This window comes from Equus asinus, chromosome 27 (assembly GCF_041296235.1).
Source record: "Equus asinus isolate D_3611 breed Donkey chromosome 27, EquAss-T2T_v2, whole genome shotgun sequence".
In the NCBI taxonomy this organism is placed as follows: Eukaryota; Metazoa; Chordata; class Mammalia; order Perissodactyla; family Equidae; genus Equus; species Equus asinus.
Window position 1 is genome coordinate 10,533,999 of NC_091816.1, and position 23,053 is coordinate 10,557,051.

At 38.8% G+C, this 23,053-nt stretch overlaps 1 protein-coding gene across 10 annotated transcripts in view; it reads left to right on the top strand.

Annotated features, from left to right (window-relative positions):
* Positions 1-23,053, top strand: part of FUT10 (fucosyltransferase 10) — a 259,761-nt gene that overhangs the window by 57,063 nt on the left and 179,645 nt on the right. For all 10 annotated transcript variants that reach the window (XR_011498766.1, XR_011498764.1, XR_011498763.1 and 7 more), the window contains exon 4: positions 4,465-5,300. Coding sequence is in view for 6 of the 10 variants with exons in the window: in XM_070499732.1 (XP_070355833.1) it covers positions 4,465-5,300 (836 nt within the window). In the remaining 4 variants the exon portion in view is untranslated. The remainder of the gene's footprint in view (positions 1-4,464; positions 5,301-23,053) is intronic.

A 23,053-nucleotide genomic window follows, 5' to 3' on the forward strand; every position in this document is an offset into this window, starting at 1 on the left:
GGTATTTTTTGTGGGACCCTATTTTATGCGACACACAGTTTTATGGTAGAGGTTCTTTTTAAAAAGAGAGATTACCTTTGGAGGATATTTTGTGGGAGCATTTCTCTTTTCTGAATGACGGCATGCCTGTCTTCCCGGGCAGACTGGACTTAAGCTGGGTAATATTTTTGTGGCTGTATTTGGGAGTGCCAGGAGTAAGTTATTCAACAGAATCAACGTTATAGCGGGGCCAGGGATCTTTCTGGTCCTTGACCATCAGCCAGTCTGGAAATTCTGGTCCCCAGCAGGGGTTTTAGCTCCAGATAAATGACTCACACGTTGTTAGTAGAGTGGGGTTAATAATACCTGTTGCGTTCTGTTTTCACCAATTTGTTTGGGAATACTAAAAGAAGAATATATGCCCCTGCAGGAGAAAAGGAGCACGTAACATGTATCGTAAAGTATTGTTGCTTTTCTGCTTGTCTGCTATTTCTAATTCAGTCCCTATAGTCAGAAATCTGGCATCATTTGCCGGCATTAATTTTATTCCATGTTGCAATTCCCTTTACAGTGCACTTTAGTGCTCAAGATCTATTTGTGAGCTGTTACTTAAAGGAACGAATAAATTTGTCAGTATTCAGTAAACACGAAATAACCCAGGGAATTGAAAGTTTGAATCCAAAGTTATTAAATGGAAGAGCCAGTGAAGATGACCGTATAAAACTAGTGAACCAATCACTTGCAAGTTAGCCACATTTTTATGGATTTACCATAGTTCAGTTGATTTTCATTTCTTTAAATATCCCAGTTCCAAATCTTGTTATAGTGAGCATTGCCCTGGAGTCAGAGAGAGCAAAGTAACTCAGTCGTTTCCTGAGTCACATCAAATACCTTTTAGAAATTGTTTAATATCGCCACTTGTATTCTAGGCCATGCTATCCTTGGAGTATTTTAGGTCTATCTAGTTCTAATTTCTAAAAGTTGAGTGTTTACCGTCAGACACTCTAGATTTAGGGGAGGAGCTCACTGAATGAAATAACATATATTTTTTAATCTTCCCCAGAAAATTTTGGTTTGGAAGAATTTGATTAAAAAACCTATTCTATGACAAAGATAACCAAAACCAATAGTAACAAATATTGGAGAGGTTGTGGAGAAAAAGGAACCCTCATACACTGTTGGTGGGAATGCAAACTGGTGCAGCCACTATGGAAAACAGTGTGGAGAGTCCTCAAAAAATTAAAAAGAGAACTACCATATGATCCAGCTATCCAACTACTGGGTATCTAGCCAAAGAACTTGAAATCAGCAATTCCAAAAGTCCCATGCACCCCACTGTTCATTGCAGCATTACTTACAATAGCCAAGATGTGGAAGCAACCTAAGTGCCCATCAACTGATGATTGGATAAAGAAGATGTGGTATATATACACAATGGAATACTACTCAGCCATAAAAAAGAACAAAAGCATCCCATTTGCAACAACATGGATGGACCTTGAGGGAATTACGTTAAGTGAAATAAGCCAGATAGAGAAGGAGAATCTCTGTATGACCCCACTCATATGAGGAATTTAAAAATGCAGACAAAGAGAACAGACTAGTGGCTACTAGGGGAAAGGTGGGGTGGGGGGTGTGCACAAAGAGTAAAGGGGTGCCTCTACAACACGACTGACAAACAATAATGTACAACTGAAATTTCACAAGATGGTAAGCTATCATTAACTCAGTAAAAATTAAATAATAAAAAAAAGAAATGGAACAAGAACAACAAAAATATGTCAATTACATCTCAATAAAACTGGAGGAAAAAAACCCCTAATGTGATTTTGTTGTGTGCGTTGTGTGTGTGTGTGTGTTGTGTGTGTGTATCTTGGGGAAGTTACTAGGAACTACTTTTTAAGGTAGCAAATAATGGGAAGTGTTTCTGGAAAGTTAGGTCCCTTTAACTTCCCTGTCTGTTAGAGAGGCATTCCCCCACTGTTAAAGATAGCCCTACTCCTACAAACTAAATAGAATTCAGATGGATGTATGAGAATCTCATGCTCTCATTTTTAAAAAGCCATGTTGCTTTTTAGAGCATGCATATAAACAAATGTTTCTTGCCTAGATTCTGCGGGCTTTTTTTGCTACTATAGACTGCATTTGCGAGGGACCCGCTGCGCTTCTCCCCTTCTTTCCAACATCGAGGTTCCAGGAGCAACTTGGCAGAACGTATAATGAGCCTGTAAGCCTCATCTCCTGGTTATAATGAGTGAAATGGTCATTATAATTGATACCAGTTTCAAGTCCTACTCCTTTTACCAGCACAACCTAAGCGGACCTAGGTATTGATCAAAATAAGGTCTAGACATAGTCATTTTTAATTCCTCTTACACTTTACTAATGTAGGCCTCAGCGGTAAAACTGAGGCCCTCCAGTCTCTGGAGCACTGGAGGCAGGCTTTGTGTCTTTCTGCTTCTCTGTTCTGTGTTTTGGATGTGCTGTGGCACACCCAGTGTGAGGCAGGTTACGAGTCACCTATGTGCCACATAACAGCAGCCGACTTGAGTCACTCACTCAAGACACCTGTGCCTGATCCCTCAGTTAATTCTAGACCCACCTTTTTTTTTTTTTTTGGTGAGGAAGATTGGCCCTGAGCTAACATCTGTTGCCAATATTCCTCTTTATGCTTGAGAAAGATTGTCACTGAGCTAACATCTGTACCAGTCTTTCTCTATTTTATGTGGGACGCCACCTCAGCATGTCCTTGACCAGTGGTGCTAGGTCCGTGCCCAGGATCTGAACCTGTGAACCCTGGGGTGCCAAAGCAGAGTGCACAAACTTAACCACTACACCACCAGGCCAGCCCCCTAAACACACTTTTAATTATATCTCCTCTAATCTCTAATCTTACCTCTTGACCCCTGCCTCTGACGCCTATGGGTTGGACTCCAGTTTTCCCTCTCCCGGGCAAATGGCCTTGGTGCCCTGTACGCCTTCAGTGGAAACTTTGTTCTAACTCATGTTTGTGGGTTCCAGCTCCCATCATTGGCCACTTGACCAGCTTAGAATCTTTTTGAGTAGCAACCGCTTCAATGCGTTAAATTGCCTTTCTTCTCAAATTCTCTTCTCTTTCGTGTCCTCAGTTTGTCTATTAACCTTTGCTGACCATCCAACTGTATATGCCATTAAATTTCACGTGTGTGGATGAGCATTCTTTTTGATGCTAAAGGTTAAATATAGCAAGTGCCAGGTAAACAAATATATAACCATTTTTAGATGTTAGTCTTTCATTCCTGATCATTGAGAATAAAAGCCTATTATGAAGAGAGTAGTACTTTCTTCAGCAATTTCTCTGGGCTCAATGTATGTCCTCCAATATGATCTTATTTGATCTTTAATTGTTTAAAAGTCTTTCTTGGTTAATTGATTTCTCATTGATGTACAGTTGGCACCAAAGAGTATATATTTATTTGAAAGAGTGTGCACTGGCATTAAATCATTTTTATGAATTCTACTAGAGAAAATGTTTTATTCTGCTGGAAGCATTTATTTGGTGCTTTTCTTCCCAGTGGATGCTGTAAGATGGATTTTGTCTTTTTGCCATTTCCTTATAGTTAAAAACTCAAATCAGAGGCCACAAAATTATCAGTATCAGGAACGCTTTAGAAATTCTGTATTGTGTATTGTGATATTGTTTTAATTCTTCTTTCTCAGTTATAGAAATAACTTCTTCCTGATTGGGTCTCCACCCACACAGTCAGGAAACAGTTGCTTACCACATCCATCACTTCTGTCTGCACATTATTATGTTTCAGAGGTTTCCCAATTAATCCTGTGGAAGCTAGAATCACTCATAATTGTAATCCTGTTATGCCTTCTTTATTTCTTGATGTGCTTGTTAATTCATGTCCATCCTGCAGCGGTCTGTAACATAGTGCTATTATCAGCTCTTTCGTCCCTAAAAGCCTCTTGTCTACCATTTTGACTAAGATTGATTCACTGTACTTTGTTGAAATCGATCATTTTGGATTAAAAAAAAATCTATCCTGTATATTTGTTCTGGCTACTTTTGCATGATTTCACTTTTTTTCCAGTTAATCAATCTACTAAGGTGGTCACTTTTCCCGTTTTGGCTTCGTTTCTTCTGCTCTTTTCTTTTGTTAAGATCTGTCAATCTCTTTAATTTTCCTGCCCCCTCTTAGGCAAACCTCTGGGAAGAAAAGCCAATTGCAAAGGCAGTGGGATAAATTCTTCTTTTAGGACCAGGCTAGACACTACTCCCATTGGCCTTTTCATTAAATGAGAAAGAGGGTCCCTCTCCTTGGGGATTCTCTCCCTGAGCAGGTTCTCGGGTGAAAGCTTCATGACGGACAACCAGGTACTTTGCAGACACTGTAACGTGCTTCTTATTTATAGCCCCAAACTCCTCTTACCAGGTGGACTCAAACTCAAACACCACAATTCTTTTGGACATACTAATACTGTCTTTTCTTCTCCTAGGTACTGACTTTAACATAGACGGTTTACCTCTGCCTCGCAAAGCCCATCATGACTGGGCCCTTTTCCATGAAGAGTCTCCAAAAAACAATTACAAGCTCTTTCATGAGCCAGTCATCGCCTTGTTCAACTACACTGCCACGTTCAGCCGGCATTCCCACTTGCCGCTAACTACCCAGTACTTGGAGGGCATAGAAGTCCTGAAGTCACTCCAATACCTTGTCCCTTTGAGGTCCAAAAACAGCCTTCGAAAAAGACTGGCTCCGCTGGTGTATGTTCAGTCAGACTGTGACCCCCCATCAGACAGAGACAGCTATGTTCGAGAGCTGATGACTTACATCGAGGTCGATTCCTATGGTGAGTGTTTGCGGAACAAAGATCTCCCTCAACAGCTGAAAAACCCAGCCTCTATGGACGCTGATGGCTTTTACAGGATCATTGCTCAGTATAAGTTTATCCTTGCTTTTGAGAATGCGATCTGTGATGACTACATCACTGAGAAGCTCTGGAGACCTCTGAAACTGGGGGTAGTCCCTGTGTATTATGGATCCCCCAGCATCGCAGACTGGCTTCCAAGTAATAGAAGTGCTATTCTCGTATCAGAATTTTCTCACCCCAGAGAACTGGCAACTTACATCAGACAACTGGATCATGATGACAGACTGTACGAGGCCTACATAGAGTGGAAGCTGAAGGGTGAGATCTCTAATCAGCGACTTCTCACAGCTCTCAGGGAACGGAAATGGGGCGTGCAAGACATCAACCAGGACAACTACATCGATGCATTCGAGTGTATGGTGTGCAACAAGGTGTGGGAGAATATTAGGCTTCAGGAAAAGGTAAGCAAATCAAGGTTTGGCAAAGAGGTGCTAGGATGGCCATCCTGGTGGTCTCTGCCATTCTGTACCCTTCTGTTGCCTCATCACTGCTCCTCATTCCTATCAGAGAGGCAGGCTCTGCAGGAAGCTTGAAGGTTTCATCACTATCCTTTGAGGACTGTCATAAAGTCTGCTGGTCAGGCCCTTCTTCCTGAAGGCCTTAAATTCTCTTTTTATTTCTTCTGGAGGACACCATGCTGCAGATGCTGGGCAGTGAGACAAGGAGGCTGCACAGGAGGGAAGAAGGCCAAAAATTAAAAAAATTGAAAGTTCTGAATCTCATCCACATAGTCAGTCCTTCAACCTCTCTTCAATGCTGTGGTTTCTGCCAGACCCCTCACACTCATGCCCCACGGCTGCCATTTTGAAACTTATTTTCGTTTCACATACACAATCAATTAACCTCTCTGATTCCTGCTCTTTCTCTTTCTGGCATACACACATATGCTTATTAATATCTAGAAACTGTTTAAATAATAGTGAGGATAATCCTACAAGGCTTCTTTTCCTGAAATTATTGTTAATGAAGTTCTTAGTAATGTCTTTAAATTTCTTGATGCCCTTAACGTTTGTTTATTTGCTGACTTTATTTATTTATCCCAGGAATGGTCCCACTTTGTGTATCACTGAATTCATTAAAGGTAATTTATTGAAAGAAAAAGGAAGGTTAGTTTCAACTACCTTTGAAATTTTTAAAAAATGAGATGGCCCACACATACATCATTCCCTGGCCTGCCTCCTATATACACATAATGTTTTACCTAAATTCTCTGAAGGCAGATAATTTTTGTTAAATATTTAAATGTTTATTTTGGATAGCATATTAATTTCAGTTAAAACATAAACCTAAACAGTATATGGAATTATTTTTATGTATTGCATGTATACTATCTAAGACTTTCATTTGCTAAATAATGTTTAGACAAATTTAAAATATTTGAAAGATTATTTTCCTCATTTTAATTATTATGAAAATTTAAATTCTTTTGTCTGCTTTCGTATAACAAATTTTTACTCATAAAATCATTTATTTTAAGCTGAGTGTCTTGGTCAGCAACAGGAACACTAAAGATTACATCATTCTCAGAGAATGCATCCTGATTTCCAGTGACTTCCTTTATGACCTAATTTAAAGGGCCACATTACAGCAAAAACCAAAATACACATGCTACTGCAAAGACACATAAGAAAGTAGAGACCACATTAATTGCCTGTGCTTTACCAGTTATTTATTCTGAAAATACATCAAAGCTAAAAACAGAACTTCTGAGGGTAACGATCTGCCTGGGTCATCTTTCACAATCCTTTCCAGGCTTGGAGATTATATTTACAGAAAACTCAGAGAACTACACAAACCCTGCCTGCCCCTGCCCGTCACAGAAGCCCTACTGGAAGGACTCCTGGGGCCTGGGAAAGAGGGTATAATGACCTTGATAAATAGCTTTTTAAAAGATACAGGAGAATACATACTTTCCGGCATTTCCAACAGAAACAGCTAACTGTGGTATTTCAGAGTGCCTGAAGGCGGTGTCATTGAATGTCCTTCTCTTTGGAGTCTGAATAAAATAGAGCGAGTAGCCTGTCCTGCGGTGTGCTCTGATTCCTCCCAGAGAGGTGGGCCAGGAAGATGGTTAGAAGGCTTTGCTTGGTTTCAGTGAACCTGTTACACTTCTCAAATGCTAATGTGCTCATTATTGAAAAGCAGAACAAAACATACCATGAAAGGAAATTAAAGGGGTTTAGACCAGTTGTTTTCATTTGCATTCATTTTACAAGATTTGTTATAGCTTATATATAGTATACCTTAATGTAAGCTACTTAAATATAAGTTTCTTCACTTTTTCTCTTTCAGCCAAAGGAAAGCTGAAAGAAATAATATGATTTCCTCTAACTCTGGGTATTTTTTATCTCGCAGTTGGTAATAGTTTAAGTCGTTGTATTTAGGTATAGAAAATACTATTAGAAAATTAAATTCATTTCCCCTTTCTCTACTCTCCATCTGCTCCTCTCCCTCTTACAAACACACAGACCTAGTGTATTATCTACTGCTGTGTACACACTATTATCACAAACTTGGTGGCTTGAAAGAACATACCTTTGTCCCCTCCCCATTTCTGTGGGCTAGGTCATGGCTGAGCTGGGTCCCCTCAAGGCTGCAATCAATGTGTCTCTCAGGGCTGGGTTCTCATCTGGAGGCTCCACTGGGGGCAGGTCTGCTTCTCAACTCACACACTTGTTGGCAGACTCAGTTTCTTGAGGTTGTAGGACTGAGGGCTTCAGTTTCCTGCTGGCTGGAGGCTGAGGGCTGCCCTCAGCTTCTAGAGGCGGTTCACAGCTCGTTGTCCTGTGGGCTTCCCACCGTGGCTGCTTACTTCCTCAAAGCCAGCAAGGGAGAGTAAGATTCCAGCAAGACCAGTGCTCCAGTCTTAGGTATGTAATCATCTGATGTAATCACATACGTCCTCTCACCTTTGCTGTTTTCCACTGGTTAGAAGCAAGTGACAAGTAACACCCACACTCAAGGGGAGGAGTTACACAAGGGCATGAATACCAAGAGCCGGGAACCATGGGGGCCGTTTTTACTGTGTCCACTACACCAAGTGAATCTGAGTAGGCTTGTTCGTTGTGTCGTCTGCTTTGTTTATGTCAGGGAAAGTCTTTCAGTATTGAAGAGGACACCTCATGAGTTAATTTTAGTCAAGGAGCATTTATTGATAAATAATTGTGTCTGTAAAGAGGCTAGAGCAGGGGAGACAGCAGGGAATCCTCAGAAATATAACTTCATGGAACTTGGATAAGTTTTTAAAATATTAGCTGTATTGAGGTATAATTGACATACAGTAAACTGCACATATTTAAAGTGTACAATTTGATTAGTTAGGACATATACCTGTGAAACCATGGCCACAGTCAAGACGACAAGCATTTCTATCATCCTCCAAAGGTTTCCTTATGTCCCTTTGTAATCTATCCCTTCTCCACGTGCTTCCTCAGGCAACCACCTGTCTGCTTTTTGTCACTTTTGACAAAGACTAAGGCAGTTTTCTAGAGTTTTCTATAAATGGAATCATGTAGTGTGTTCTCTTTTGTGTCTGGCTTCTTTCACTCTGCATGATAATGTTGACATTTATCCACAATGTTGTGTGTATCAGGACTTCATTTCTCTTTATTGGTGAAGTTTGGACATACCGAAATTTCCTTATCCACCCATCTGTTGATGGACATCTGAGTTGCTTCCAGTTTATGGCTATTACAAATGAAACTGACATGAACATTCATGTACAAGTCTTTGTATGGATATGAGCTTTCATTTCTCTCTTGTAAATACCAAGGAATGGAATAGCTAGGTCATATGGTAGATATATGTTTAACATTTTGAGAAACGACCAAACTGTTTCCCAGAGTTGTTCTGTCCTACATTCCCACCAGCATTGTATGAAAGTCTATTCATGGCCAATTTGATGTGGTCAGTCTTTGAATTTGTGCCATTCTGGTGGGTGTCTAGTGGTATCTCACTGTGTTTTAATTTACATTTCTCTAGTAACTAATGATTTTGAGTATCTTTTAATGGCTTATTTCCCAGAGATATCGTCATTAGTGAATTGTCTATTCGAATCTTTCGCTCATTTTTAAAAAATTGGGTTGTTGTTAATCTTGAGTGGTAAGAATCCTTTGTATATTTTGAATACATGTCCTTTGTTAATTACAAAGTGAACAAATGTTTTCTTCTAGTCTGGGTTGTCTTTTCATTTACTTAACAGTATCTTTTGACATGTAAAGTTTTTAAATTTGATGAAGTCAAATCAATTTTGATTTTGACTCAAATCAATTTTTGATTTGACTCAAATCAATTTTTCATTTGAGTTAATGAAGCCAATACATTTTTTTTCTCTCATAGTTTCTCTTTTTTGTGTTCTGTTTAAAAATCTTTGTATTCTTCAGCAAAAAGAGGAGGATTGGCAGCAGATGTTAGCTCAGGGCTAATCTTCCTCAAAGAAAAAAAACTTTGTCTAACCCGAAGTCACTAAGAGTTGCTTTTATTTTATTCTAGAAGTTTTGTAGTTTGAACTTTTACATTTAGATCTATAATCCACTTAGAGTTAATTTTTGTAGTATAGTGTGATGTAAGAGTTGAGGTTTGTTTATTTTCGTATTCAATTGTATCAGCACCATTTGTTGGAAAGATTATTCTTTCCTGACTGAATTACCTTGGCTTCTTTTTCAAAAATCAGTTGGCCATATATGTATGGGTCAGTTTCTGAACTGATGAATATGCCTGTATTTGAGTACTGTAGCTTTATAAGAAGTCTTGAAATGAGGTAGTCTCAATCATCCAACTTTGTTTTTTTTCAAAATTATTTTCACTATTTTAGATCTTTTGCTTTTCTGTATAAATTTTAGATTCAGTTTGTCAAATTATATGAAAATTCTTGACGGGATTTCTGTTGAGACTGTGTTTAATCTATCTATCAGTTTGGAGAATTGATAACAATATTGAGACATTTAATACATAAGAATGATGTATCTGTCCATTTATTTAGGTCTTCTTTAACTTCTGTAGACAATGTTTTGTAGTTTCTTATGTACAAGTTTTATAACTTTTTGGTTAAATTTATCCCTAAGTAGTTAATGTTTTTTGATACTATAATAAATCGTATTTTTTTAAACTCTATTTTTTGATTGTTTGTTGCTAGTATATAGGAATAAAATTGATTTTGTTTATTGACCTTGTATACTGCATTCTTGTTAAACTCACTGATTAGTTCTGGTATCTGTTTTGTAGATTTCTTAGAACTTTTCTGTATAAATGATCATGTAATTTACAAATAAAGGCCATTTTTCTTCCTCTGCCCCAATCTATTTGTTTTTCATTTCTTCCCTTTTTCCCCTCACTGCATTGACGAAGACCTCCATTACAATTTTGAATAGTATTGTTGAGACCATATGTCTTCACCTCGTTCTAGTCATAGGGAGAAAAAGTTCAGTCTTTCATCATTTATGAGTTAGCTGGAGGATTTTAGTTGATGCCTGTTATCAGGTTGAGGAAGTTTCCTTCTATTCTTAATTTGATGAGAATTTTTATCATAAGTGGATGTGGAAGTTTGCCAAATAATTTTCTTCATCCATTGAAATGATCATATGGTTTTTTTTTTTAGTTTCTTTAATGGTGAATTATAGTGATGTTTTTTGAAGGTTAAACAGACCTTGCTTTCCTGAGATAAACCTCATTTGGTCATAATGTATTATCCTTATTTATTGTTGGATTTGAATTGCTAAAACTTTTGTTAAGAATTTTTGCATTATGTTCATGGGATGATCTTTTCTATATTTTTCTTCTGATGGCTTTGTCTAGTTTTCATATGTGGTAATGCTGGCTTCATGCCCACTCCTCTCATGTTTCTGGAGGAGTTTGTGTAGAATTGATATAATTTCTTCCTTAAATATTTTGTTGAATTTACCAGTAAGCCATCAGTACCTAGACTTTTGTTTGTGGGAAGGTTTTAACTATAAATTAACTTGTTTTAATAGATACAGAGCTATTCATGGCATTCATTTCACTTTGAGTGAGCTTCAGTAGACTGTGTCTTCCGAAGAATTTTTTTTCATTTTGTCTAAGCTGTCAAATTGATTGGCATACCATTGTTATTACTATTCCTTTATCCTTTTAATGCCTGTAGAATCTGTATGTCACTTCTGTCATATCTGATATTAATTTTTGTCCTCTCTCTTTTTTTCATGATCAATCTGAATACAGTTTTATCCATTTCATTGATCTATCCAAATAATAAGATTTTGGTTTCCTGGTTTTTTTTCTTTTTTCTCCCCAAAGCCCCAGTACATAGTTTAATATACTAGGTGTAAGTCCTTCTAGTTCTGTGTGAGATGCCACCACAGCATGGCTTGATGAGCAGTGTGTAGGTCTGTGTCCAGGATCAGAACTGGTGAACCCTGGGCTGCCAAAGCGGAGTGTGCAAACTTAACCACTATGCCCCAGCCCAGCCCCTGGTTTCTTTTCTTACTTTTCTGTTTTATATTTTAATTACTTTTGCTCTTCATTATTTCTGTTCTTTTTAATTTGGGCTTAATTTGCTCTTTTCCAAATTTCTTAAGGTGGAAACGTGGGTCGTTAGTTTTAAACTTTTATGTTTTTCTAATATACATGTTTAATGCCAAGAATTTTTCTCTAGTCATCACCTTAGCTACACCCTACCAATTTAGATTATCATGTTAATACTAATTCAGTTTAAAATATTTTAAAATTTCCATTGTGATTTTTTGTTTGACCCATGAGTTATTTATTAGTATGTTTTTCAGATTTCACATCTTTGGAGATTTCCTAAATGCCTTTCTGATACTGGTCTTTTCCATTGTGTTATTACAAATATGTTATATGACTTGAATCATTTTAAGTTTACTGTGACTTGTTTTATGGCTCAGACTGTGATCTATCTTGGTAAAGTTTTATGTGCACTTGGAAAGAATGTGTATTCTGCAGTTGTTGGCGAGAGTGTTCTATAAATGTCAATTTGGTTAAGGTGGTTGATAGTGTTGTTAAAGTCTTCTATATCTTTTGTGATTTTCTGTTTACCTCTGCTCTTCATTGAGAGGCCTATTGAAATCTCCAACTGTAATTGTGCATTTGTCTTTGTCTTCTTTCAGTTGTATCAATGTTTGCTTCAACTATTTTCAAGCTCTGTTATATATGTATCTAGTATTACTGCGTTGTTTTGGTGAATTGGCCTATTTATCATTTTGTTCTTCTAAATTCGTTCCTGGACAGTATTGGCTTGGTTGTAAGTGTTCTGTTTGCTGAAGGGGAAGAAGAAAGCCATCTGCCAGCATGCAGTATTGAAAGTTACATATAATCAAGTTTGGTGAGAACCTTCTTAGGGCCCTAGTGGAAAAGATTGCGCCTCCCGTGACTGATCAGGAACCAGGAACCTATGAAAGCCTAAGTTGCAGAGATAAGAAGCACAAAATAAGCAAATAGGTCACTGGGAATAATGGTGAGATTAGTCAATCCTACTTCTACTCTTTGGTTCCCATAACTGTGTAGTCCAGCTATTTGGAGTACGGTCTCGTATTTGGACCACTAGTTTAACAAACCTGTAGAGTATCGTCCCTGAGCTGGTATTTGAGTTGAGCCTTTAACAGGCTGTTCCAAATTTCTTTTGGACCAACTTCCTCTGAGTGATGGGGTACTTGTAAAACCAGTAAATCCTATATCCCCTCTCATATTGTCCATTGTCCTAGTGTCATCTGTCCATTTCAATACCTCTTTCCCCTGATATAGTGGGTCCCTAGGTCTGAGTCAGTGTTGTAGAAGATTTCTTGTTGCGAAAGAAGGTATTCTATAACCCCTGGATGATAGTGCTGGCAGAGAGATGGGGGATAAGGAAGTCAAACATGGGTAGAGTAAGTGTCAGTTTCAGTAAGGATAAATTGCTCTTCCTTCTAGGGTTAAAGGGTTTCACTGTATTCAGCTTATCACTATGTGCCTAGATGGTCTCCTCGAGGAATGGTGCCTTATCAAAAGGTTCGGTATTGGTCATTGGTGCTGGTAGGTTAGGTATTCAACAGTGGCAGTAATTAATTCTGCCTTTTGGAGTGGGAGTAAAGCTTTGGGGTCCATGCATAGCCTCTATCATTGCCATGATGTCTTCTCTGTTCATGGGCCCCAGGAACCAGTATTGGAATGAAAAAGGAGAGAGGTTGTCTGACATCCAAAGATAAGTCATTACTGTCCACCTGTTGCTTGTGAGCTTCTTCTCAGTGGATGCTTATTGTGGGTATTAACGTAAAATGTTGATTGGGGCAATGTTGATCTGCTCCTCTATAGATACCAAATTTAGCAAGGCAGCTGCAGTTGGGTCTACTGTTAGGTTAAGTTCATGGTAATTTCCACCATCTTCCATGATTTATCTTGTTTTTGTCAAGGGTCAAAGGTGAATTAAACGGGGAGGGCGAGCTATGGTGTGGGGACAGTCCCTCTGTCTGATGGGGTCATGGATCTCTGAGCTTTTCGAAGGATATGGTATTGCTTCAAGATTTACTACCTTGACACCCCAAATAACTGAAGCAATCTTGAGAAAGAAGGACAAAGCTGGAGAAAGAAGAACAAACCTCTCCGACTTCAAACTATATTACAAAGCTTTAGTAGTCAAAACAGTATGCTATTGGCATAAAAACACACAGAGAAATCAATGGAACACAATAGAGAGCCGAGAAAAAAATGCACACGTATATGTTCAATTAATTTATGACAACGGATCCAAGAATATACAATGGAGAAAGGACAAAGTCTTCAATAAATGGCATTGGAAAAACTGGACAGCCACATGCAAAAGAATGAAACTGGACTGCTATTTTACACAGTACACAAAAATTAACTCAAAATGGATGAAAGACTTGAATGTAAGATCTGAAACCATGAAACTCTTAGAAGAAAACATAGGCAGTAAGCTCCCTGACGTGGGTCTTGGTGATGATTTTTCAATCTGACACCAAAAGCAAAAATAAACAAGTGGGATTACATCAAACTAAAAAGCCTCTGCACAGCAAAGGAAACCATCAACAGAATGAAAAGGGAGTCTACTGAATGGGAGAAAACATTTGCAAATAATATATTTGATAAGGGGTTAATATCCAAAGTATATAAAGAACTCATGCAACTCAATAGCAGAAAAACAAAAAATCTTAGTAAAAAATGGTGAGAGAAGTTGAATAGACGTTTTTCCAAAGAAGACATACAGATGGCCAACAGGTACATGAAAAGATGCTCAACATCTCTAATTATCAGAGAAATGCAAATCAAAACCACAATGAGATATTCCTTCAGACTTGTTAGAATTGCTATTGTCAGGAAGACAAGAAATAACAAGTATTGGTGAGTATGTGGAGGAAAGGGAACCCTTGTGCACTGTTGGTAGGAATGTAAATTGATGTAGCCAACTTTGGAAAACAGTATGGAGGTTCCTCAAAAAACTGAGAATAGACCTACCATAAGATCCAGCTATTCCACTTTTGGGTATTTATCTGAATAAAAAAACCCACTAACTTGAAAAGATATATGCACCCCCATGTTCATTGTGGCATTATTTGTGATAGCCAAGATATGGAAACAACCTGTGTCCATTGACAGATGAATGGGTAAAGAAAAGTTGTATATATATACAATGGAATATTATTTAGCCTTAAAAATGAATAAAGTCTTGCCACTTGCAACAACATGGATGGACTTTGAGGGCATTATGCTAAGTGAAATAAGTCAAATAGAGAAAGACAAATACTGTATGATCTCATTTATGTGTGGAATCTAACAACAACAACATCAACAACCGCCACCAAAAATCCAAGCTCATAGATGTAGAGAATGGATTGGTGGTTTGCAGAGGCGGTGGGTGGAGGGTGGGTGAAATAGGTGAAAGGAGTTAAGAGAGACAAACTTCCAGTTATAAAATAAATGAGTCATGGGGATGTGGTGTACAGCATGGTGACTATGGTTAATATACTATATTGCATATTTAAAAGTTGGTAAGAAAGTAAATCTTACAAGTTCTCATCACGAGAAAAAAATTCTGTGTGTATCATGACAGATGTTAATTAATTGTGGTGATCATTTCATAATATATACAAATATCAAATCATTATGTTGTACACCTAAAACTAATATAATGTTGCATGCCAATTATTCCTCAATTAAAAAAAAGAAACTTAAAGGGAAATTTTAGGCATAGTAGTACAAATCTTTAATGTAAGAAAGCATAAAATTGCAGACTTTACTATTAGGAAGCTGCTATATTTGTTGAATGGATTTAATTTCAGCAAAAAATTAAATGATTGTGTGTGAATAGTTAATAGAATTGGGAATGTATATATTTATATACACACCCACGTATATGTGCTTCCCCCTCAGTTATAGAAGTAATACAAATTTATTCTCGTAAATTTGGAAAGTGTTGAAATGTATAAAGGATAAACTACAAAATATCCTAGGTTCCCAGACTCTAGAGATAATGATTGTTAATATTTTTTCCTTTCTCTTTTCTTCACTTATATTTTTCTGTCCTAATTTTTCAATAAATGTATTATCAATATATGTAAAAAAAAAAAAAAGATTCACTGGGCCAGCCCTGGCAGCCTAGTGTTTAAGTTCAGCATGCTCTGCTTTGGTGGTCTGGGTTCAGTTCCCGGGTGTGGACCTACACCACTCGTCAGTGGCCATGCTGTGGTGGTGACCCACATACAAAATGGAGGAAGATTAGCAACAGATGTTAGCTCAGAATGACTCTTCCTCAGCAAAAAACATTTACTGTCGTGGCTTATGGGGCAGTTTTAAGGGATTTAACTTCATTTTTCTTACCATAATGCCTTTTATTCCACAGATCAGGGGAACCCATGTGAGGTTTCTCTGAGCCGCTAAGTATAACTATCCCATATACTCACTTGAGACCCAAGGAAATAAATACAAGTTGAATTTGCAGATGCATTGAAGCTGCTGGACATAGGGAAAACCTCCCTTTGTCACATGGCCATCATGTGCTATCACCCTAACCTGGGAACCATGATAGAATTTAAGCCTCTAGTGACAATGTCAACTAGATCCTATATCCAACAGTCTTTGAAAATCTGAATAATCCTGTTTACTTTCTCCAGTGAAAAATTACACGGCAATGGCACTTTGGATCACTCAGCTTTGGTTTGTGAACTGATTTCGTTTTTGAAACAGAGTGAGGCACTTGAGTTTCCTTTGTGGCAGCTGCCATCAATTTTCTCTTTGTGCCCTCTCTGTCTCCCTCTCCATCTTGATTATACAATTTGAGCAACAATCTAGTTTCTCTGACCATCTATCTCATCTTTAGAAATGCCCTGATCCCCAATGGTGGAAGCAATGCCAGTCTGGTGTTTTCACTCTTTGTGGTAGTTCCTTCCTCCTTACCTGTTATGGTTAAGTGTTCATAAGTGGTTTTTACCCATTTGGGAATCCTTGTTATTCTAAGGACCTCAGTTCCCTAGGAACATCTCTTACTTTCAGCCCCAGCCTTCAGAAGATAGTCCCCATCCATAGCCCTTCTCTCACCAGTGTTTTCCCTATTGACATCATGAAGCAAGTGTCCCCTTGGCCCTCTCAGGGAACATAATCAGGTGGCTGGTTCTTACATATAAATCCATTCTAACTTTCCCAACCCCTGAACCCTCTGACCTCCCTCCTCAATATTATGCCAAAGAAACTCTGGCATCTCTGTCTCATTTACAGTAGACTGTCATGTCTAAGATTCAAGAAGCCATCCAACGAACTATTAGGACCAGATTCAGTTATTCTTGCCAGAACATTGAATTCCATATCATAAGTGAGTCCCTCTAGGTCATGAATTCCTATTTAGCCCTATATTCCTCCCACCCCGGTCCAACCCCTCAAGATGCCGTCCTACACATGCTTCCCCAATTCTTGCCAGTACATCGTAGCCAAGTCCTCTAGGTCTTCATTTTGGCATATAAGCTGCTTCCTCTTTGAACAGGGACTCTCCTTTCTCTCTTATGTGCTGAGGGCTGGTGATAAAACAGGTGATAGTCTTATTCATTATAATGGCGATTTACTACCAGCAGTGGGGCCTTTATTGCCGTCAAGTGAGTAATGCTTTCTAGGGCCACCTCTGGCACCAACTGTCATAACCTTGGATCCACAGAAAACAGAAATGGAAGTGGAGGCATTTGTGCTACGATCTTATTAGGGAGTACAGTCCTAGAGAGGAGGAGGGAGGAACAGGTGAGTGCAGCACTGGAAGAATGAGATCCAATATAAGGATACTGCTGATTGGTTAGTCCCCAGGACCCCACCCCTGAGAAGCATGTACTGCATCTCAGGACCAGTTTCTTTAGGGTAAGGAGTGGTAGAGAATTATCCACTGGTTCCAGCCTTCCTTTGATCAAAACTTTGCCCCACTGGGCTCATCTCCCCCTCAAGTTCAGGTTGCACATGTGTGATATGAGTGCTAAGAAGAGTTCCACAATGACTTCATCAGTTAAATCCTAGGAAAGGAAATGTGAGTCACACAGGAGGAGGTCAGGTGTGCAGTTGGTTAGAGCCCTGCACAGCTGGAACAAGAGACAGGCGAGGTTGAGAGGTTCAGGTACATAAGAGGTGTCAGCTAGAGTACAATGCCCTTACCTTCATCTATGCCTACTGTCCCCTAGTCCAGAGACCCACTGTTTACTTTTCTTTGGAAGATATGCCTCAGCTTTTGCTGGAGTGAGGGAACATTAGTTTCCTGTTTGTGCAGTGTGATAATCTGGGGCTTTGTTTCTTTCCAAAATGACAACCAACTCTTCTGTTTTCAGCCCCATCTTTACACCCATTTCCAAAAATTCTTTATGCCACCAAATTCCTGAATGTCTTGGGGACTCTGCAGCATAGATTGAGTTGACTTACTGCTTTCCCACTGCTCTTTAGAACTCAGCTTTCTCAGGTCAACTAAGTCTTTTGCCACCCACCTACTAACTTTGCAACTTCCAAAATTTTACTTTCATTGCCATTATTTTGTTTGTCCTTTGAGTCTATGTCTTAATTAAAAACTCCTTTCTGTCATTTGAGTGATGGTACTAAGTCACCACCAGGAGCAATAACCCTGAGTCATCAAAGGGCTACTTGCCAGGAGATAAAGGGCTGCTTTACATGTTCCTTCTTTGAGCACACTTTTATCTAATGTCTACTCAGTATAAGACCTATGCTTCCTGTATCATAGATGTCAGCTGTCAAAACTCACCCAACAGACAGCTTGGATAAATATTTTTCTTCTTAACAATTAAACATTACGTTGTAAGTAGTTTGGACGATCCTTTGAAGTTAGAATTATAAATAAGGTATGAAAGTTGGGAGGATTTCTAATAAAAAGGAAAGATTCAGCATGCCATGACTAAACGGCAGGACAATTTAGAGATTTTCTGTTTGTATGTAAAATGAACAAAACAGATAATGTCTTTAGGTTAACAGAATTTACTTTTTGTCCAGAGGTGGGTATAGTACTTCCTCATTCTTTTATATATTTTAAGTTGAAGATGTGAGGGAAAATTCCAGTGGGACATTATTGATTGCCTCATGTTATCTCCATGTAAACCATCCATTTCTTTCTTTTGATTTTTCTTCTCTTACCTTCTTGAAGTGGTGATCTTAGAATCATAGAATGCCAGGGTTGTGAGCAGCTTGGAGATCACCAAATTCAACATCTGTTCAACTACTGATTCCTAGCATTTCCATTTGACTCTTGTTTTATATTACATTTCTTGGCTGAAACTCCCTTTATATTATTTATGCATGTCGCCTACCTTTCCACTTTGTTCTTTGACATATGAATGGTAGTCATTTTAAAGTTCCTGCCTGATAGTGCCAACATCTGAGTTCTCTCTCAGTCTGGTTCTGTTGATTGCTTTATCTCTTGACAGAGTTTTTTTTTTTTTAATGCTTGTCATGATTTGTAATTGATTGCTGGACAGCATGTACAGAAATACAGAAACTGAGGTAAATAAAATTTATGGTCAGAAATGAGCTTGCTTCTTTTTCTATCAGGCTATCAGTATGTGTGGGGTTGAGTCGGTCTAGTCGGGAGTTGAGCTAAATTTGGGTTTGTGTTGCTCCTGTTGCCTTTAGTGCTCCAGAGCTTCAGATTATTCCAGTAATAATAATTATCCACTAACTAAGAGCTGCTATTATCTATGCTTAAAGTGGGAAGTGGGGACTAAGTAGTTTTTCTCAATATTTCTCCTCCACCCTCAGCTTTTGGCAGATCCTACATTGCAGGGCCACAGAGAGGATCTCTCTCCAAGCTCTTACTCCTTCTGCAGTAATAAACTACTCTTTCTTGTTACTTGGTGAGGGCAGGGTGGGTTCTTTGTGGTCTTGGCAGCCTCAGACTTAGGCAGGCTTTGCATTCCTGTGCCCCAGTGGTGAAGTTTTCTCAGTGTTCCTGCCTCTCCTTTCTATGGCAACCAGCTCTACCCTGTGTCTGTGGTAGGTTTGAACGGGAAAGCGTTTTGTGTCCCTCCCCAGTGGTAGGTGACCTCTGGTACCATTGTAGCATCCTAGACTACATTATAGCATTCTAGTTGCCAGCCTGCCCCACAACCATGAGACACATGAGTTTTGCTTCTACCCCTCCTCAGGGGTAGTGGATTTTTCTCTTGGATCTGGGGACAGAAGGTTTGGTACTGCTTCCTCAGTGGCTTAAGACTCTTTCTCTTTCTGAAGGAATGATCTGGCGAGGTCGGTGGGGCTTTCTGAAGCAGGTGATCACCCTCCCTGCACTGCTCCAGGGAGGGGGACTTGTTCCCATCTCCTGCCGTGCCCCCAATCTTCCTATAGGGCCTCTGATGGAGGTCCATGAAAAAGAGCTTTTAAGTGAGTTTGAACTCTTTTGTGTCTGGGGCTCCCCAGTATTCCAAACTGACATGGTAGCCCATTCTTTGTCTTTAAGAATTTGTTAAAATGTTAACTGATTTCTTGTTACCTTCTTATGTTTACCTGTTTCTCCTGTGTTTAGCCAAAGATGGAACAGATCATGTATGCATCTCTCCTTGGAGGGGCTTGTCCCTCTTTGGAATTCAGTTTACTTGGTTGCTGTGTGATCTCAGTTCTCTGATGGACTCAAGAGAAGTTATGAATTTGTAGATTATCTGGCTTTTTCCTTATTGTTAGAATAGGAGCCACGTTCCCTGTGGAAGCAAAATATTTGTTAATAGTACTTTAAAAACAGCCTGTTTTTCTGCCTAGGACCTCAGCTGGAAAGGCATTATGAGATGCTGAAAGTTAGTTACTTCCAAAAATATCATAACTATTTCATCAGACACACTTACTTTAGGTCATACTGTGAAATATTTCTGGAAGAACACTAGAGTTAAGAGTCCATTTCATAAGATTCTTTGTTTTGTCACCTCAGATGGAACTTTATCCTACACCGTTAAATGGACTCCTGAGTGCAGAGACAAGGAAATAGAGTATTACTGTCTTTCTCATATAAACAGTTATCTAAGTCAGCATTGAGAAGGCCATTGGAGGTTATGTGGTCAGCATAGCTATCGGCTGACTGGATTCAAGCATCATGAACAAGTCATCTGCTAATTTATGTTGGAACATTTCCAGTGCCAGTGATTTCATTATTTTTTAAGATAGGCCATTTTTTATCTTTTGTTAGTTTTGACAGTTCTATTGTTCATTATATTGAACCCAAACTTTCCTTTCTATAGTCCATTCTGAACTACCTGCTTATGATTCTTTAGTTCAGTGGGATAAAGCCATACATCTGTACGCATCAGTCAACAAAGGTGAGCTGTGGCCTCTCCAAAGTTGTTTCATGGTGATCACTTTGGGCCCTCCTTGCTTAATTCTGTTCTGCTCTTGCTCCAAATACACCTCCCCATGAACTCTTGCTAAAGTGACCCCATTTTGAGCCTACCTCTGGTCTTTTGAACTTTGTATTGGTATTTGGGCTCCCCAGATTTCAGGTCTTAGATTTTGCTAATGGTTTGCTATTCGGATTTGTGTTCTGGTTTTCTGTGCTCGATGTTGTCTTATCTTCTTCACATCTGTTTCTTGTTTGCTTTTCTTCCTCTTGCCTCCTTTGCTCTCTTGTTTTCATTGGTCATGACCTCATATAACTTCCTGAGAAGGAGTATATGGGGAAAAGTGTGAAATGTCTTCATTTTGCTCTAACATTTGAGCAATAGTTTGGCTGAGTGTAAATTACTGAAATGGGCATCAGTTTTTCTCAGAATTTTGAAGGTATTTTGCCATTCTCTTAAAAAAATTTTAATTTTGAAGTGATTTTAGATTCACAGAAGAGCTACAAAGATGGTCCAGAGTTCCCGTATACTCTTTACCTGGCTTCCCCTAATGTTAACATTTTTCATAACCGTGGCATGATTGTCAACACTAAGAAATTACTATTGGTACACTACTGTTAGCTGAACTACAGACTTTGGTCATATTTCACCAGCTTGCCCACTAACATCTTTTGTCTGTTCCAGGGTAAAATCCAGGACACCAGATTGTAGTTAGTCATCCTGCCTCCTCAGAATCCTTCAATCTGTAACAGTTGTTTAGTCTTTCCTTATTTTTAATAACTTTCATACTTTTGAAGAGTATGGTCAGCATTTTTGTAGAATGTCTCTCTGTAGGGCTTGTCTGATGTTTCCTCATGTTAAGACTTGGGTTGTGGATTTTGGGGAATAATACCACAGAGGTGAAAGGGCCCTGCTCATGTCATCATATCAGGGGATGTGTGATGTCAACATGACATGTACTGGTGATGTTAACTTTGATCACTTGGTTAAGGTGGTATCCAGTAGGTTTTTCCACTGTGAGGTTACTAATTTTCCCTTTCCTCTGTATGAGTCACTAAATCCAGCCCACACTCAAAGGAAGGGGAATTAAGCTTCACTTTTGAAGGAGGAATATCAAATAATTTGGGACATATTTTAAAAACACAACAATGATTAATAAATATTTGGGGGAGATATTTTGAGGCTATGCAAGTACCATTTTCTCCTTAGAGTTTTACCCGCTCATGTTAACATTCAGCAATGAATCTCACCATTGGTTTTTTTTTTTTTCTTTTTGCTGGTGAGATTCACCCTGAGCTAACATCTGTTGTCAGTCTTCCTCTTCCTTTCTGTTTTTTTTCCTCTCCAAAGCCCCAGTACATAGTTATAGGTCCTTCTAGTTCTTCTGTGTGAGCCGCCACCACAGCATGGCTACTGACAGACGAGTGGTGTGGTTCCATGCCTGGGAACTGAACTCGGGCTGCCGAAGTGGAGTGTGCCAAAGTTTAACCACTAGGCTGTCAGTGCTGGCTCTCACCATTGCTTTTTAACTTCCAGTGTTACTGTCAAGAAATCCAACATCATCTTAACTTCTGATCCTCAGAATTGAATTTTCTCAAGAAGGTTGTAGAATCTCTTCCTTCTTCCTTGTGTTCTGAAATTTCATAAAAACATGTTTTAGCAAAAGACTGTATTGTGCTGAGCTCTCAGTGGTCCCTGTCTATCTGAAACTTAGATCCTTCAAGTTGAAGAAAGGTTTTTGAATTATTTCCGTGAATATTTCTTTTTCTCTCTCTCTCTCTTTTCTGGAACTCTGAATATTTGTGTATTTGTCCTCTGAGACTGGCTCTTTAATGTTAAAAAACCAATCCAGGAAGTCCAGTATTCAAATGCTTTTCCCATTTCTTTATCTTTTTCTTTTAATTTATGGAATGTATCTCAACTTTGTCTTTCAATGCTATTAATTGTTTCATTTCAGCTGTTATATATCTAATTTCTACTATCTTATTTTTTTGGTTCTCTTAATATTTCCTTTTCTGGTATCTGATTCTTTTAATCATTGATGTTCTTTTACGTCTTTTTTGTGAAGTTTTCTAAAATTCTGTTCATGCCTTGCCTCTGTTTTTCACATTGGTACCTTTCCTCAGATGTTTTGTAAACTTCGTAACCTGTTCATATTAGGGTGATTCTATTGGAAGCTCTGAGTATGAGTGGGGCATACTGGCTATTCATATTCATTGTAAGGTGATTCAGCTGGGTGGTTTCCTTAAGGAGTTCTGACTTACATCCTCCTGGACATATCACATTCCTCAGAGAAGGACCTTTTCTTTTCCTGCTTGGATTGTGAGGCTTGGGTGCCAGCATTGTGGGAATAGATTGTAAGAATACGGCAAGAAGGTCTC